The 15469-nt window shown below is 32.5% G+C and overlaps 1 protein-coding gene across 6 annotated transcripts in view; it reads left to right on the top strand.

The window, feature by feature from the left end:
- The window catches only part of LOC114337860 (cyclin-dependent kinase-like 4), an 86581-nt gene that overhangs the window by 54341 nt on the left and 16771 nt on the right, over window positions 1–15469 (top strand). For all 6 annotated transcript variants that reach the window (XM_028288408.2, XM_050659757.1, XM_050659754.1 and 3 more), the window contains exons 3-4: window positions 8231–8425; window positions 8953–9244. In XM_028288408.2, the coding sequence (XP_028144209.1) occupies window positions 8231–8425; window positions 8953–9244 (487 nt within the window). The remainder of the gene's footprint in view (window positions 1–8230; window positions 8426–8952; window positions 9245–15469) is intronic.

The following is a 15469-nucleotide window of genomic DNA, read 5'->3' as shown; positions in this document are numbered from 1 at the left end:
TGAATCTCCAACCACAAGTGCCACGTGCCACGGAACTTCTCCCTCACCTTCCAAGAGGAGCATCTCAAACGACCACAGAACATGAATTAAATGTCACGGAACGATTCTACAATGTTCCGCAGACGTCGACGTGTGACGTCACATAAGTGGTCCTTTACGAGAAAGTTACAGAAATTAATTGGGAGGTCAAGAGAAAATAATTATAAAAAATAATTAAAGAGCTAAAATTATATTATAACGGGTGGACCGTTACACATCTTTTGCGAGATCGGACGATACTTCTACCTATTGGTGATTTATCTCTTGCTATCTTAACCACACCTGTCTCTCCTATTCTGCTTATGTGGTTATTCCATTCTTTTTTTTTCTATTTAGTGGTCCTTCGTTTATACACTGTACATTTTCTTCTAACGTCACTCCTCTTTCGATCTCTCAGCATATTTCCCTTAATTTTTCTCAGTACTCTTATCTCTGTTGTTTTCAGTTGTCTTTATGTTGTGACTGTATCGGGTCTTGTTTCTGATTTGCTCTCTTCGCGCAGATTCCACCATGACTGGGGTCCAAATATGTGATTGTGCTTTGCATAGTCATTGTTCTTGATAGAACATTTATATATTTATAGTCGAAGCAATAAAGCACTGACAGGGCCGTAACGCGAATTTACAAAACCTATACCATTTCAGTCATGCCAGCGACTGAATTCGAATAGGGTTTGTATGCAGAATATTAGTTACATATCCTATACCATTTCAGTCATGGCAGCGACTGAATTCGAATAGGGTTTGTATGCAGAATATTAGTTACATATCCTATACTATTTCGGTCTAGAAATTAACTGTATTGGTGTAGGATTTGCAAACGAAATTTTTAATTATTATTGAGTAAATATCTATACTGTTTCAGTCATGTACGTAAAACTAATCAGATATTTACTAAGTGGATTTATTATTATATCATAAAATTTAGATATGTTTTGAAAATTAAAATGAATAGTATATATTTGGATAATATTAAAAATTCAAAACAAATGAATAATTACTAATGTATGAATATATACAGTATGTCCCTGTAAGTTGGAACCATATGGAAAAATTTTTTATTAACGATTTTACGCAAAAAAGATATTCTTCATAAAAAGTTCTGCATGATCTAAAACCGAAGATGCAATCATCTGATATTAAGTTTTATTAATAGTATATGAGAGATGTCAAAAAATATGAATTTCTGTCAAGAGTAAAGTATCTTTATACAGAGAGGGGCTAAGTTATGGAATAAATTCATTTTATCTAAAATGGACGACTTGGGAAAAAAATCCCGAAACAGGTCGATTTTATTTTTAAATTACAATTTTTTGGCATATATTTCATACTAGTGACGTCATTCATCTAAGCGTGATAACGTAATAGATGATTTTGTTAAATGGGAATAGGGATCGTGTGGCAACTAATTTGAAAGTGTGTTCAATTCTCTGTTCAGTAATATAAACAATAATATCATTATGTATACCAATATAAGGTGACCAAAAAAATATTTTTTAATTAAATTAATTGACGCAAAAAAGAAGAATGTATGTAATTTATTTAACTCAAAATACATTTTACTGCTATCAATAAATAGAGAAAAAAATGTTTATTTCACAAATAAACATTCCGCCTTGCTTAAATTAAATCACAAACAGCCTCCCACGTAACTCTTGGCAGTTTGAACATTTAATTTAAGCAAAAAACCAATGTTTATTTCCCAAATAAACAGTTTTTTCTATTTTCTGACAGCGATAGAAAGTATTTTGATTGAAGTAAATTGCATACATTCTTCTTTTTTCGTCAATCAATATAATTCAAAAATTGTTTTTTTGGCCACCCTGTATAAATAATAATATTTGTGTTTATATTACTGAATAGAGAATTAAACACCCTTTCAAATGAGGTGCCACACGACCCATATTCCTATTTAAAAAAATCATCGATTACGTTATCACGCTCAGATGGACGACGTCACTAGTACCTATGAAATATATGCCAAAAAAATTATAATTTAAAAATAAAAATCGACCTGTTTTCCATATGGTTCCAACTTACAGTGACATACTGTATACATATATTCGTACATTAGTAATTACTCATTTGTTTTTAATTTTTAATATTATCGAAATATATATTATTAATTTTAATTTTCAAAACATATCTAAATTTTATGATATAATAATAAATGCACTAAGTAAATATTTGATTAGTTTTACTTGCATGACTGAAACAGTATAGGATATGTAACTAATATTCTGCATACAAACCCTATTCGAATTCAGTCGCTGCTATGACTGAAATGGTATAGGTTTTGTAAATTCGCGGCCGTAACTACCATTGAGGCAACCGGGGCAGTGCCCCGGGGCCCTCGGCCAAAGGGGCCGCCGGTCCCCTTTTTTGACCGTGCATAGAGTTTAACGAGGAAAATAAAAATATGTATTTTAAAAGCCGATCCTAACGAAATATTTTCAAATGACACAATTTTAAAAAGACCTTACAGTAGCACATTAGAACTGAACATAAAGTTTTAATTGTTCACTGGAGAAATGAGTATTTTAGACTAAATTGAGAGATTCATATTTTTCCATTCGGTTTTGAAGTTTCAAGAAATTTTTCTTTTAATTGTTTCATTATATTATCTCATTTTGTCTTACTATCTGTTCATTTTGTTGTTTTTCTTTTAAAATTTTTAAAGCGAATAAAAAATAAGGTGATTTCAAAATTTTTTTGTGTTGAAAATATAATATAATATTGAAAAACTGCATACAAAAAATGCATTCTTAAAGTGCAGCTCAACCAGACAATAAAGAAAATTCAGAACTCGCCAATTATAGGCTGAAATGGGTTCAATTTTGTTACTCGGGGGTTTTTGAGATCGCTGAGAACGAATATGACGTCAAAAGTGATCTTCGGAGTACCTGGTACCCAGAGTACCTACTGTGTACCACGTCTTGTGGAGTTTTCGGCAAATTCATTAAAAATTAGTCAAACATCATTACTCGGGGGTTTTTGGGGCCGCTAACGACGAATATGACATCTGAAGTAATTTTCGGAGTACCTGGTGCCAAAGGTACCTACTGTTTACCTCGGCTTGTGGAGTTTTCGGCAAAAAAATTATTAAAAAATTAGTCAACAATATTTATTCGGGTGTTTTTGGGGTCGCTAACGACGAATATGACATCGGAAGCGATCTCCGGAATACCTGGTGCCCAGGGTACTTACTTCTTATGGAGTTTTCGGCAAATTCATTAAAAAATTTGCCAGAAATCATTACTTGGGGTTTTTTGGGTCGCTGACGACGAATATGACATCGGAAGTGCTCTACGGAGTACTTGGTATCCAGTGTCCTACCTACTGTTTACCTCGTTTTCTGGAGTTTTTGACAAATTCATTAAAAAATCTAGTTAAAAGTCATTACTTAGGAGTTTTTGGGGTCTCTGACGACGAATATGACATCGAAAGTGATCTCCGGTGTACCTGGTGCCCAGGGTACCTACTGTTTATCTCGTAACTAATTATATTTGACTAATTTTTTAATGTATTTGCCGAAAACTCCAGAAAACGAGGTAAACAGTAGGTATGGTTTGTTTAGCAGTAAATGGTTGACTTCAATTAGTGCGGTCGTAAATATTATTAAATTTATCTGACCTGGCCCATTGTTAAGACCCACCCGAAGCGATAAGCAACCGAGGTATACAGAGTTGGTCTTTTGACAATTAACACTGACTAGACGGTACTCCTATAATATAGAAAAGAATCCACAAAATTTACAATAATTATGACGACAAAAACAAAAAAACTTATGTAAAATATTTTGCTTTGCCTTATATACCCGAAATTAATCTTTTCAAACGAGTTTCAAAATAAATTAAATCTATTTTAATTGCTAAGATTATAGAAAAACAAACATTCAAATATAATATTTAAATTTTACCTGAAACCGGGCCTTTTATACTGTTGAAGTACCAGTACAAGTATTGACCATTGAAGTCAACCATTTACTGCTAAACGTACCATACCCTGGGTACAAGGTACTCCGTAGATCACTTCCGATGTCATATTCGTCGTCAGCGACCCAATAACCTCCCGAGTAATGATTTTTGGCTAATTTTTTAATGAATTTGCCGAAAACTCCACAAGAGAGCTAAACAATAGGTACCGTGGGCACCGAGTACTCCGAAAATCACTTCCGATGTCATATTCGTCGTTAGCGGCCCCAAAAACCCCTGAGTAATGATTTTGGACTAATTTTTTAATGAATTTTAATGACGAGGTAAACAGTAGGTACCCTTGGCAACAGGTACTCCGGAGATCACTTTTGACGTCATATTCGTTTTCAGCGACCCCAAAAACCGCCGAGTAACAAAATTGAACTCATTTCCGCCGATAATTGACGAGGTCTGAATTTTTTTTATTGTCTGTTTGAGATGCACTTTAAAAATGCATTTTTTGTATGCAGTTTTTCAATAGTATATCATGGCTCGGGGTCACAAAGTTTCCTGGTGCATTCACGAATCGAATGCAAAAAAATTTATTAAAATCCGTCTTGTCCTTTTAGTGCTTTATTGCTTCGTCTATTATCTTATACTCCGGTACGCATCCGAAGTTACAAAAATTACGATCAAGCTGAAAATAGGCAGGATTGTTCAAAATACCATCATAAATGAAATCTAAAAAGTCCTGATAAATCCGACCCGAGCTAAAACATTTACGCCGGGTCAAAGGTCACCAAATATTAGCGATTTTCAGCGAAACGGTAAATCATAAAATTAGTTCTAACAAAAAATGTATATTAGATAATTATCTATAAAAAATGTCATTACTTTTTTTCCTAAGAGCCACCGTTTTTGAGATGCAACGATTCAAAAAGTTGTAATTGTCATAATATGCGCACACGTGTCCACACCACATTTGATGTATTGGACTTAGCGCGTTTTTTACGTGGTTTCCCCAGTAGGCCTATTCCACGGATCTGTTATGATTCTGTTTAATTTAAAGCTATTGAATAATTGATATTGGCAAGTGTTAAAAATGATAAAAGTTATAAAAAGCGGTATAAATTAAAAAAAAAGGGAATTTTGTCCAGCTGGTTCATAGTTTTCTAATACTTCTGCTTCCTCTTCTCCTTGTTCTTCTTCTTCTTCTTCTTCTTCTTCTTCTTCTTCCTCTTGTTCATCCTGGGTACAAGTAAATTGCCCCAATAATGCCACATCGATTGCTCCTCGATAGAATCAAATGAATCCTCAATTGTTGGTGATTCAACATTGGAGCACGACCGGATTTGACAATTAGTGAATGCTACCGAACAAAACAGTCCAACTTTTTTACAACCAAATTAAGCGCTACATCCCTTTTTACAGTTGCAAAACATAGTGTTCAGGAGTTTCTCCGGCGCAGGGGGGAGTAAAGTTTGAATTGGTTCTAATGAACTGTCGACTAATTTCCATCCCCAGTCTTTTGGATAATAATAATAATAATAATAATAATGTTTATTAATTTCACAGTACAAGAATTAAATACATACATTTTAACTTTATATTCTACGTTTTACATTATTACATTCTACATTTTAACTTTACATGTTAATCCTGGAAAATAAAGAAACATTTGCTCACTACCCGTTAAAACCTATTGGTCGAACACGGGGATAGTGTGTGACAATGTTTAGTTATTGAATATAGTATGTGTATACTAAATGCCAAGGTACAAACATTCTATTATCTTACATGTAATTATTTATTTTCTTTTATTTTTTTATATTATAAATAAAGGAACTGGGTAAATTTAACAAACCACTGTATTGCAAACATTCTTTTTTTTATCATTTTTTTTATTTTTTTTTAAATTTCATTCACTTGTTAAGTCAATCAAATAACTTATGTACAATATTACGATCAAGGTTCAATACATACTTTTTGAATATAGATTTTACCATACTTAATGGATTAAGAGTATTAAAATATATCTTGTATATGTTCGGCAAGTGATTAAATACTTTTGGAGCAAGATACATGGCAGATCTCTGTCCTATTGATTTTTTAATATTTCCCAATTGTACGTGTTGGTTGGTTTTAGTGCGAGTCTCATAGTGATGAGGTAATGTATGAAGGATATGTTTGATAACTAGCTGATAACCAAGCCACACTTGAACTTGGTAATATACCCGAAAAAGATGTTGATGAGCAGCCGCTGAGGTTGGAGGAAGACAAGATAATTGCACTTGTTTTTTATTTCTAGTATTTCTAGTATTTTTAAAGAAACATGCATATTATCGAAACTTATCTTTTAGGCGCTCCATACATAGAGGGAAGAAAGCTAATTCCGTCGGAAATAACTTCTTGTGGAGTTGAATTAGTTTTTTTTTAAACTTCAGCACATTCATTGAAATGTTTATTAGTACATACTTAGCAATAAACATTTTGCCTAGAAAGTTGGCTTTCATTATTATGTTCAAACCCTTCTGAGAAAAGAATAGGTACAGTGATTAGATTAGCCGACGCGACGTACCGATAGAACGTGCTTATTCCGACAAAACCCATCTTTTTACAAATTGAATAAGACGCATAAGTAAGAAGAATTATTATAAGTTAATACTTTGTCATATCACTTTACTATTTTTTTTTGGGAATAAGCCGTAAAATTGAAAAAAGAATGTGTGTGTACTTTGTGCGCACGTAAGAAGTTATACTTCTATTATATGATTTAAACGAAATTAATATACTTTTTATTTATATTTTGTTTAAATATTAAACTAATTTATACTTACTACTTCTCAAACATTTTTATTAGAACAGTGCCAAAAATTAAAATAATAAAAGAATAAAACACACACAAACACATTAAACAAGCCACAAATGATGTCTGAACATTAATTGTCGAATTTTTTTTTAAATACGTATTTTCTGAAAATACAATTATATAATAAATATACTTACAATCATAAAATGTATTAAAAAAAAACAAAAAAGAAAGTTTCTATTGGGACTCGAACCAGCGCTGATAAGAGCGGTTGGTATTGGAATTCATTTGCCTTCTCCGCTTAGCCACGGACACTATGTGTCATTATTTACGAAGATCGACTAACTAAACGGATTAAACTTGTGATATTTTGATATTTTGAAAATTGATCAAATTATTTTAATTTTGAATTGAAATGATTTAGAATTGAAAAAATACAACAAAACATAGAGTAAAAAAACAATATATTACGTGAATATTGATAGAAATTTTGATGGTAATCAAATTATATAAATAAAAGTATTACATACTATGTATTTTGGCAGATCAAATAGGTAGGTTTATACCCATGATACATTAACAATTATTACGTACCTGTTGCTTTTAAAAACTATTTAAAAGTCACTACAATATTATAAACTTTTTTGTTTCTGTCCTCACAACAATAAAACTAATATATTATACATTTGTTTACCTTTACCTTTACCTCCAAACCACAGCTGCCATATCGGATAATTTTTGACATGTCATTTGAACATCCAATCAGAACAAAGTTATAATGCGCATGCGCCGGGCTGATAGGTTTTAACATATAAAAAAAATCACCCTCTATCGCCGGTAAAGAAGTATAACTTCAATAATAATTCTTATTATTTTCGCGTTACAGTCACTTTGTAAAGATTTTTTTGTTGGCGCTGTAATATAATACAGCTTATAGGTACATTGCATCCCTTGGTAGACTTTAAGCTATATAGTAGAAAAATTATCATATTTATAATATCTTATATTATTATGTGTAATATAAGTTAAGTTGGCGATCGAATATTATGTTTACGTGTATTAGAGCTTTAGTGATGTATATACGTGGTGTACTAATACATATTATGACGATTAGAACTCTTTCAACTCTTTGAATCGTTGTATCTCAAAAACGGTGGCTCTTACGAAAAAAAGTGTTAAGATATTTTTTATAGATAATTATCTAATCTACATTTTTTGTTAGAACTAATTTTATGATAAAACTTACAGTTTCGCTCAAAATCTCTAAAAACCATATTAGGTGACCTTTGACCCCGCGTAAATTTTTTAGCTCGGGTCGGATTTATGAGGACTTTTTAGATTTCATTTATGATGGTATTTTGAACAATCCTGTCAATTTTCAGCTTAATGGTAATTATTGTAACCTCACTCCTATTTTTGAGTCTAACTAGACCCATTATACCTATACATATATCTTTTCTATTCCTCAGAGACTGAAACATGAAAATCTGGTAGCGATGATAGAGGTCTTTAGGCATAAAAAACGGTTTCACTTAGTATTTGAATATTTAGAAGGTACCGTATTGGATGAACTGGACAAGATGCCGGGAGGATTGGGCGAAGAACGATGTAGGCAAAGGATATTCCAGGTGACCAGGGGAATTAATTACTGTCATAGCAATCATGTAAGTAAACAAAAAATAAAGAATATAAGGCTGTTCAGTAAGTTTTGCGGCTTCAATAAGGCTGTTTGCAGAAAAAAAACATCCTCTTTCATCAGGACAATGCACCGTTTAGTATGAGCATTTTAACAATGGCTAAAATTCATGAATTAAAGTCCGAATTGTTGGAGCATCCACCGTATGCATCAGATTTGGCCTCTAGTGACTTCCAACTGTTTCAATACCCAAAAAATTCATGCGTAGAAAGCGTTTTTCATCAAATGAGGTCATAACATTGCTGTGTAAGCGTATTTTGCAGCTTTCTCAGATTCTCATATCAGGGATGGAATTTGTAAATTGGAATCTCATTGGAACAAGTGTATTGATGTTCAGGAAGAATAAACTGCATAATAAAGTGTATTTAAAATGATAAAATTGTGTTTTTCTTATAGAACCCCAAAACTTATTGGCATTGAACAGCCCAGTATATTTTTCAATCATCTCTTGAGAGTTATAGTCTATTTAGAGTATTTACGTTTTTTGAATTTCAGATTGTACATAGAGATGTCAAACCAGAAAACGTCCTGGTGTCTTCACTAGGTGTTGTAAAATTATGTGATTTCGGTTTTGCGAGGTTAATCAGTTCCACGGGAGAGGCTTGTACTGAGTATGTGGCTACCCGATGGTACCGAGCTCCGGAGCTTCTTGTAGCTGAACCCCATTACGGTACTCCGATAGATATATGGTCGATTGGATGCTTGTTCGCTGAGATGATGACTGGAGATCCTCTGTTTCCAGGAAATAGTGATATTGATCAGTTTTATTTGATTGTTAAAATGATGGGTAAGTGTGGAAATAATTTATTTCTTTTTATACTACTTAAGCTGCTCAATTTATTTCTTGTGCAACTAGAGGAAAAAACACAACCCCATTAAGAGAGACGTGAGACAAGAAGACGTAATATCGCCAAAGCTTTTCAACTTAGCCCTAGACGACGTCTTCAAAACTATTTCTCATTCGAGGAACTTGCAGGCAGCTCCCAATACGTCGGCCTAAAAATAAATATGAGAAAAACAAAAATAATGACAAACACAGATGACCTCAGACCTATAACTATAAATGGCAGTGAGATAGAAAAACTCCAGTAATATATCTACCTAGGACAAATCCTGAAACTTAACAAAGAGAACCAAAGTGCTGAAATTACTAGTAGAGCAAAATTAGCATGGGCAGGATTTGGAAAACTAAGTTTAATACTAAAGAACCGCAAACTACCCCAACACTTGAGGAGCAAAGTATTCAACCAGTGCATCCTTCCTATCATGACATATGGATGTCAAATCTGGACCCTAACGAAGGCAAATATGAATAAACTAGCCACAACAGAAAGAACAATGGAAAGAGCAATGTTAGCTATACGACTGTCAGAAAGAGGAACGACTAGATAAGATCAAAACAAAAGTCGAGGACATTACAACAAAAATTGCCAAACTTAAATGGAGCTTCGCAGGCCATACTGCTAGACAAAAAGACCAACGTTGGAATGCAACATTACAACACTGGAGACCTTACGAAAGTAAACGACCGAGAGGAAGACCACGGATGAGATGGGTTGATGTTATTAAAAGAGTAGCCGGAACAAATTGAAATGTTTTAACAAAGGATAGAGACCGATGGTAGGAATTGGAAGAGGCCTATGTCCAAACGTGGACGATAAAAGGCTAAGAAGAAGAAGTAAAAACAGTTACAAGGTATCAGCCAGGATGCTAAGAGAGAGACTCAACAAATTTTCTGAAGATAAACCACGTCTATATCAGGCCGGTTTGAGAGTTAATAGATCAGTGACAGATTAGATTGTTACACTAAAAGAAATAGGATAAGAAGAAATAAAATGAAGCACTGAGCTCCCTGGGCATGCCCGCAAAACTGGTTAGGTTAGTAAGAATGACTGTGAATAGCACACTAAATTATATAATATGGAATAGACCAGGGCGCATCTGTAAAAATATTAGTACATTCGGATATTGAGAGGTGACTTATATTTTTTTGCAGAAATTTCTTGAAAATAACACATATAATAATATTTGAGTTATCCTCCCACTCAAAAAGATCTGGAACATTGTTTAAATAATCAAAGTGTCAAAAAAATTAAGAAAAATTGCACTTTTTTTATTCGTTTTTTTATTATAACTCTAAAGGTATTCATTTCCAAGAAAAGTTGCACTGACATAAAAGTTGCGTAATTAAATTTCCTACAACATAGGATTAGTTAAAAATTTTAACAATTATCAACCTTGTTGCAAAATAGCAGTAATTTTGAAAAAAAAAAACATAAAAAAAAGTATTCGCATTTTACGTTTTTCAACCATTTATGCTACACTTAGGACCTTCATATTTCATCCAGAAAAACTATATGATATATAAAAACATGACTGCAAATTTCATTAAGATCTGTTCAACAGATTTTGCAAAATAAATTTTGCAATCCAGCTTTCGCAAAAAAAATCATTTTTTCAAAATGCTGCAGGACTGAAAATAAAGCAGACAGCAAGTTGAATTTTTTTTACATATAGAAGAATACTGTACCTTTCATTTGCAATTTGCAAAATTCAAATGGGTTAACTACCACAGTGTCAGGATTTTTTTTAAATCTTATATATAAAAATCAAATGCTGTGCGTTAGTCTCGCTAAAACTCGAGAATGTGTGGACCGATTTGGCTAATTTTGATGTTGAATTATTTGTGGAAGTTCAGGGAAGGTTTATACGGTTTTATATTGTCATTTTGGTAGCCACCAAAATTTTTACAGCTATATGTATAAAATGCTCTTTTTACAGTGTTTGTTGCCATACTCCTCCGAAACGACTTGACCGATTTTTATGAAAGTTTGCAAGTGTATTCGACCGGACCGGTAGTAGGTTGTTATCTATATTTCATACCCGTGCGTCTTAAGGGGGCTTGCCACCCTTATATTTATTTCTATTTTTTCAGAGAAACTCTTTTTTTTTAATTTCATATGATGTGGAACGTAAAGATACATACAACCCTAAATTTTCACTTTTCCAGCACTAACCGTTATTTTTTAATGGCCATTTAAATATTTTACATCTATATAAACAAAAGAAAGTCATGACAGTTACCAACACATAACTCGAGAACGACTAAATAGATTTTTATGAAATTTTCCACGTATATTTGACCGGACCGAGAATAGGTTGTTATGTATTTTTCATATCCGTACGTCGTAACGGGGGCTGCCCCCCTAAAATTTTTTTTTATTTTTTTGGTCAAACTGTTTTTTCTTAATTTTATGTGATGTGGAAGGCAAAGGTAAATACAACCCTAAATTTTCACTTTTCTATCTTCGACCGTTATTTTTTAATAGCCATCTAAAGTTTTGCATCTTATATATAAAAATCTATTGCTGTGCGTCGTGCGTTAGTCTCGCTAAAACTCGAGAATGTGTGGACCGATTTGGCTAATTTTGATGTTGAATTATTTGTGGAAGTTCAGGGAAGGTTTATACGGTTTTATATTGTCATTTTAGTAGCCACCAAAATTTTACAGCTATATGTATAAAATGCTCTTTTTACAGTGTTTGTTGCCATACTCCTCCGAAACGACTTGACCGATTTTTATGAAAGTTTGCAAGTGTATTCGACCGGACCGGTAGTAGGTTGTTATCTATATTTCATACCCGTGCGTCTTAAGGGGGCTTGCTACCCTTATATTTATTTCTATTTTTTCAGAGAAACTCTTTTTTTTTTAATTTCATATGATGTGGAACGTAAAGATACATACAACCCTAAATTTTCACTTTTCCAGCACTAACCGTTATTTTTTAATGGCCATTTAAATATTTTACATCTATATAAACAAAAGAAAGTCGTGACAGTTACCAACACATAACTCGAGAACGACTGAATAGATTTTTATGAAATTTTCCACGTATATTTGACCGGACCGAGAACAGGTTGTTATGTATTTTTCATATCCGTACGTCGTAACGGGGGCTGCCCCCCTAAAATATTTTTTTATTTTTTTTGGTCAAACTGTTTTTTCTTAATTTTATGTGATGTGGAAGGCAAAGGTAAATACAACCCTAAATTTTCACTTTTCTATCTTCGACCGTTATTTTTTAATAGCCATCTAAAATTTTGTATCTTATATATAAAAATCTATTGCTGTGCGTTAGTCTCGCTAAAACTCGAGAATGTGTGGACCGATTTGGCTAATTTTGATGTTGAATTATTTGTGGAAGTTCAGGGAAGGTTTATACGGTTTTATATTGTCATTTTGGTAGCCACCAAAATTTTTACAGCTATATGTATAAAATGCTCTTTTTACAGTGTTTGTTGCCATACTCCTCCGAAACGACTTGACCGATTTTTATGAAAGTTTGCAAGTGTATTCGACCGGACCGGTAGTAGGTTGTTATCTATATTTCATACCCGTGCGTCTTAAGGGGGCTTGCCACCCTTATATTTATTTCTATTTTTTCAGAGAAACTCTTTTTTTTTAATTTCATATGATGTGGAACGTAAAGATACATACAACCCTAAATTTTCACTTTTCCAGCACTAACCGTTATTTTTTAATGGCCATTTAAATATTTTACATCTATATAAACAAAAGAAAGTCATGACAGTTACCAACACATAACTCGAGAACGACTAAATAGATTTTTATGAAATTTTCCACGTATATTTGACCGGACCGAGAATAGGTTGTTATGTATTTTTCATATCCGTACGTCGTAACGGGGGCTGCCCCCCTAAAATTTTTTTTTATTTTTTTGGTCAAACTGTTTTTTCTTAATTTTATGTGATGTGGAAGGCAAAGGTAAATACAACCCTAAATTTTCACTTTTCTATCTTCGACCGTTATTTTTTAATAGCCATCTAAAGTTTTGCATCTTATATATAAAAATCTATTGCTGTGCGTCGTGCGTTAGTCTCGCTAAAACTCGAGAATGTGTGGACCGATTTGGCTAATTTTGATGTTGAATTATTTGTGGAAGTTCAGGGAAGGTTTATACGGTTTTATATTGTCATTTTAGTAGCCACCAAAATTTTACAGCTATATGTATAAAATGCTCTTTTTACAGTGTTTGTTGCCATACTCCTCCGAAACGACTTGACCGATTTTTATGAAAGTTTGCAAGTGTATTCGACCGGACCGGTAGTAGGTTGTTATCTATATTTCATACCCGTGCGTCTTAAGGGGGCTTGCTACCCTTATATTTATTTCTATTTTTTCAGAGAAACTCTTTTTTTTTAATTTCATATGATGTGGAACGTAAAGATACATACAACCCTAAATTTTCACTTTTCCAGCACTAACCGTTATTTTTTAATGGCCATTTAAATATTTTACATCTATATAAACAAAAGAAAGTCGTGACAGTTACCAACACATAACTCGAGAACGACTGAATAGATTTTTATGAAATTTTCCACGTATATTTGACCGGACCGAGAACAGGTTGTTATGTATTTTTCATATCCGTACGTCGTAACGGGGGCTGCCCCCCTAAAATATTTTTTTATTTTTTTTGGTCAAACTGTTTTTTCTTAATTTTATGTGATGTGGAAGGCAAAGGTAAATACAACCCTAAATTTTCACTTTTCTATCTTCGACCGTTATTTTTTAATAGCCATCTAAAATTTTGTATCTTATATATAAAAATCTATTGCTGTGCGTTAGTCTCGCTAAAACTCGAGAATGTGTGGACCGATTTGGCTAATTTTGATGTTGAATTATTTGTGGAAGTTCAGGGAAGGTTTATACGGTTTTATATTGTCATTTTGGTAGCCACCAAAATTTTTACAGCTATATGTATAAAATGCTCTTTTTACAGTGTTTGTTGCCATACTCCTCCGAAACGACTTGACCGATTTTTATGAAATTTGGCAGCTATGTTCGACCGGACTGGGAGTAGGTTTATGTCGATATTTTATACCTCTACGTCATAAGGGGGTTGCGTGTGACGTCATAACTCTCACAATAGTGACGTGAAAAATACGAAATTAATTCGGTGTACTCCTTGCTAGCTGAATCGGTGTCCAAAACACAATATCTTAAGCCTTAGAAATATTCTGAGGACAGAAGAAGAACGAGCAACAAATTTCATCGAAGAAAAGTGCAACTGTTTAACTTTTGGACTTAATTTGGGCAAAATATGAATTTCTTAATTTTTCGAAACTTTCAAAAAATATCTCTACCGAACTTTTCTGACGAACGGCAAGCAGAAGAAAAGTTCTCAGCAAACGAAAAGAACAAGCAGCAAATTATAAAATTTTATTTAATTTTAATTAATTTTGTTTCATTTTATTAAATTTTAATTATTTTTATTAGATTCTATTTATTTTTTTTTAATTTTATTATTTTTTTAAATTTATTTATTATTTTTATTTAAGTTTATTCAGTTTTATTTATTTTTATTGACTTTTATTCAATTTTATGAAATTTTGTTTCATTTTATTTAATGATATTTAATTTTAATTTTATTTTATTTTTCAACACCTATATAGTTGGACAACCCCGAACCCAATTATAAATACAGGGTTTTTTTGAATGTAAATAAAATAAAGCTGTTATATTCATTATAAGAAAAACAAATTTAAGATTGCAACTGTTGCACTGCAAACTTTTTCTAACTAAACTTTATTACTTCAAACATTATGTGTAATTCATTAAAAATAATAATAAAAACTCATTCACATCGAGCATTTTTTGTGTTTATTAATTACGAATTCCTTTTGTTTATTTTAAGTTTATTGTTTACAAAAGTTTGTTCTTATCTATTGAGGCAGTACGAAGTCTGCCGGGTCAGCTAGTAAACAATAATTTTTGGTGCTACGCGCATGACAGCGGATACGTTTACTCTGATTGGGCATTCCAATGAACTTTGATAATGATTGATAAATTTTAATTTTTAGTACATTTAGATATAAATAAATAAATTTGTTTATTGCAAAATAAAAACACATACTCTGCCTTTGACATAACACTTAGCGAAAACTTTCTTTGCTCATATATTTTAACGTAGACAATAAAAGTTTATTA

The sequence above is a fragment of the Diabrotica virgifera genome, chromosome 8, assembly GCF_917563875.1.
Source record: "Diabrotica virgifera virgifera chromosome 8, PGI_DIABVI_V3a".
Classification (NCBI taxonomy): domain Eukaryota; kingdom Metazoa; phylum Arthropoda; class Insecta; order Coleoptera; family Chrysomelidae; genus Diabrotica; species Diabrotica virgifera.
This window is presented reverse-complemented; position numbering and strand designations above follow the sequence as displayed.